The 2927-nt window shown below is 41.7% G+C and overlaps 1 protein-coding gene across 1 annotated transcript; it reads left to right on the top strand.

Annotated features, from left to right (window-relative positions):
* On the top strand, positions 269 to 2925 carry LOC104743476 (auxin efflux carrier component 7-like; the record flags this gene model as incomplete). The annotated part of the gene is made up of 5 exons (XM_019235488.1): positions 269 to 1644; positions 1723 to 1993; positions 2076 to 2161; positions 2613 to 2770; positions 2866 to 2925. Coding segments are annotated over exons 1-5 (1755 nt in total), but the record flags the coding sequence as incomplete, so codon positions are not given.

The raw sequence follows: 2927 nt of genomic DNA, 5'->3' as shown, positions 1-2927 counted from the left end.
GTATCCAACTAAACACATCTGGAAAATGTCAGTCTATTTCGAAACAAAATTCATACCACATGATGTCTAATAGTATGATATAGTATTTCATTATATTATCTTCAAAATAAATGATACAGAAATTAGGGGAAAGCTCAGAAATAGATAGTTAAATAAAAAGGTACAAAAACAGATAAACATTTATAAAATATGTTAAAAGAAGTAAAATAAAAAGAAAAAAATAGGGAACATAGGTCGTCATGTGTTGGCTGTATAAAAAAGCTGTAAAGGGACATCTCTCGTAAAACTAAAAATCATCAAATTCTTCTTCTTCTCCCCTCTCTCTCTCACTCTCTCACTCACTACTTTCTCTGTTTAAAGCTTCCGTCATCACACAGAGTACAATCACTGACACTAACTCCACTTCCTAACGGTTTCTCACACACATCGAAAATTTACACTTTTGCCACTCCGGCGAACAAACAATGATCACATGGCACGACCTCTACACCGTCCTCACGGCGGTGATACCACTTTACGTAGCTATGATACTCGCTTACGGCTCAGTCCGATGGTGGAAGATCTTCTCACCGGACCAATGCTCCGGCATAAACCGTTTTGTCGCCATCTTCGCCGTTCCTCTCCTCTCTTTCCACTTCATCTCCTCGAACAACCCTTACGCCATGAACCTCCGGTTCATCGCCGCCGACACACTCCAGAAACTAATCATGCTCACTCTACTAATCCTCTGGGCTAACTTCACTCGCTCCGGTAGTCTTGAATGGAGCATCACAATCTTTTCACTCTCTACTCTCCCAAACACTCTCGTTATGGGAATACCTCTCTTGATCGCCATGTACGGCGAGTACTCCGGCTCGCTCATGGTTCAGATCGTTGTACTTCAGTGTATAATATGGTACACGCTTCTTCTCTTTCTCTTCGAATACAGAGGAGCTAAGATCTTGATCATGGAGCAGTTTCCTGAAACTGGTGCTTCGATCGTTTCGTTCAAAGTTGAGTCAGATGTTGTTTCTTTAGACGGACATGATTTTCTTGAAACCGATGCTCAAATCGGAGACGATGGTAAGCTTCATGTTACGGTTAGGAAATCAAACGCTTCACGGAGATCTTTTTGTGGTGGTACTAATATGACTCCACGTCCCTCGAATCTCACCGGAGCTGAGATTTACAGTCTTAACACAACTCCGAGAGGTTCTAACTTCAACCATTCTGATTTTTACTCTATGATGGGATTTCCCGGTGGCCGGCTTTCGAATTTTGGTCCGGCGGATATGTACTCTGTTCAGTCCTCTAGAGGACCAACTCCTAGACCTTCGAATTTTGAGGAGAGTTGTGCTATGGCTTCATCGCCAAGATTTGGGTATTACCCGGGAGGAGCTCCCGGGTCGTACCCAGCTCCAAACCCGGAGTTTACTGCCGGTACTAAAACCGGTAGTAAAGTTCAGAAAGATAATCATCATGTTGGAAAATCTAATAGTCATGATGCTAAGGAGTTACATATGTTTGTTTGGGGATCAAACGGGTCACCCGTTTCGGACAGAGCGGGTCTCCAAGTTGATAATGGAGCCACCGAACAAACCGGGAAATCAGATCAAGGCGGTGCAAAAGAGATTCGAATGATGATCTCTGATCCTCCACAAAGAGGTGAACCAAAGGTTTTACTTAAATTTTATTTCTATATAACAAAGTGTCACAAATCTGATATTTGCTTAAATTCTGCAGCTGGTCCGATGAACGGAGACTTTGACGGTGCAGAAGAATCGGAGGGAGTCAAGGAAGTGCCTACCGGACTACACAAGCTTCGATGTAACTCAGCGGCAGAGCTAAACCCTAAAGAAGTTATAGAAACAGGTGAAACCGTACCGGTAAAACATATGCCGCCAGCTAGTGTGATGACTCGGCTGATATTGATTATGGTATGGAGGAAACTCATAAGGAACCCAAACACTTACTCTAGCCTCATTGGTCTCATCTACGCTCTTGTCGCTTTCAGGTAATCAAAAGTTAACTAACTACTTATCATTGTTATGACATTTTAAGTGAGAGTAATGATTATAGTAACTTGGATTATGAAGGTGGGATGTGGCAATGCCTAAAATCATTCAACAGTCAATCTCAATTCTCTCTGATGCTGGTCTTGGTATGGCAATGTTCAGTTTGGGTGAGTCATTCTTATTACTCTGTTTTTCCCGTTAACTCAATTATTCTTTCTATTTTTACGCCAATCAAAAGTCACAGCATACACAATCGTACGGCGTTTTTGTAATTTTTTTAGTTGAGGATTCGGATAGTCAAATATGGTTGGTATTTTTCTAAGATTTTTTTCGAGGTGACCCGTTACGGTATGGACCATCCGACAGGTAGGGTCATTGATGCGACAACGTATTATATAAACGGTCGTGGTGGGAGGACATAGCTCGTGTTCTTGATTGTTGTCGTGGTCCCCATATTAAGTGGAAGTTGATTGGACTTACAATGTACATTTATGCATCATCGTCATCACCATTTATTGGATTTAGATTACGTTTACATGTATGTATGCATCATTCATCACTTATTGTTTTGAGTGGAAACTGGAAACTAATTTATTGAAATGTGATCAAATGGTGAAGGGTTGTTCATGGCCTTGCAACCCAAATTAATCGCATGTGGAAATTCCACGGCAACTTTTGCAATGGCGGTGAGATTCTTCACAGGACCAGCGGTAATGGCCGTGGCAGCAATGGCTATCGGATTACGCGGAGACCTATTGCGTGTGGCCATTGTTCAGGTAAATTAACATTATTTTTTATTAGTAGTTGACAAAAATCTCCTCTTATTTCCTTGCAAGAAGTAACTAAACCAAATATTGTGGTAACGTTGTAGGCAGCATTGCCTCAAGGGATTGTGCCGTTCGTGTTTGCAAAGGAGTACAATGTTCATCCAGC

This window comes from Camelina sativa, chromosome 14 (assembly GCF_000633955.1).
Source record: "Camelina sativa cultivar DH55 chromosome 14, Cs, whole genome shotgun sequence".
Lineage (NCBI taxonomy): Eukaryota > Viridiplantae > Streptophyta > Magnoliopsida > Brassicales > Brassicaceae > Camelina > Camelina sativa.
Note: the sequence above shows the minus strand (reverse complement) of the source record. Positions and strands in the feature narration are given on the sequence as shown.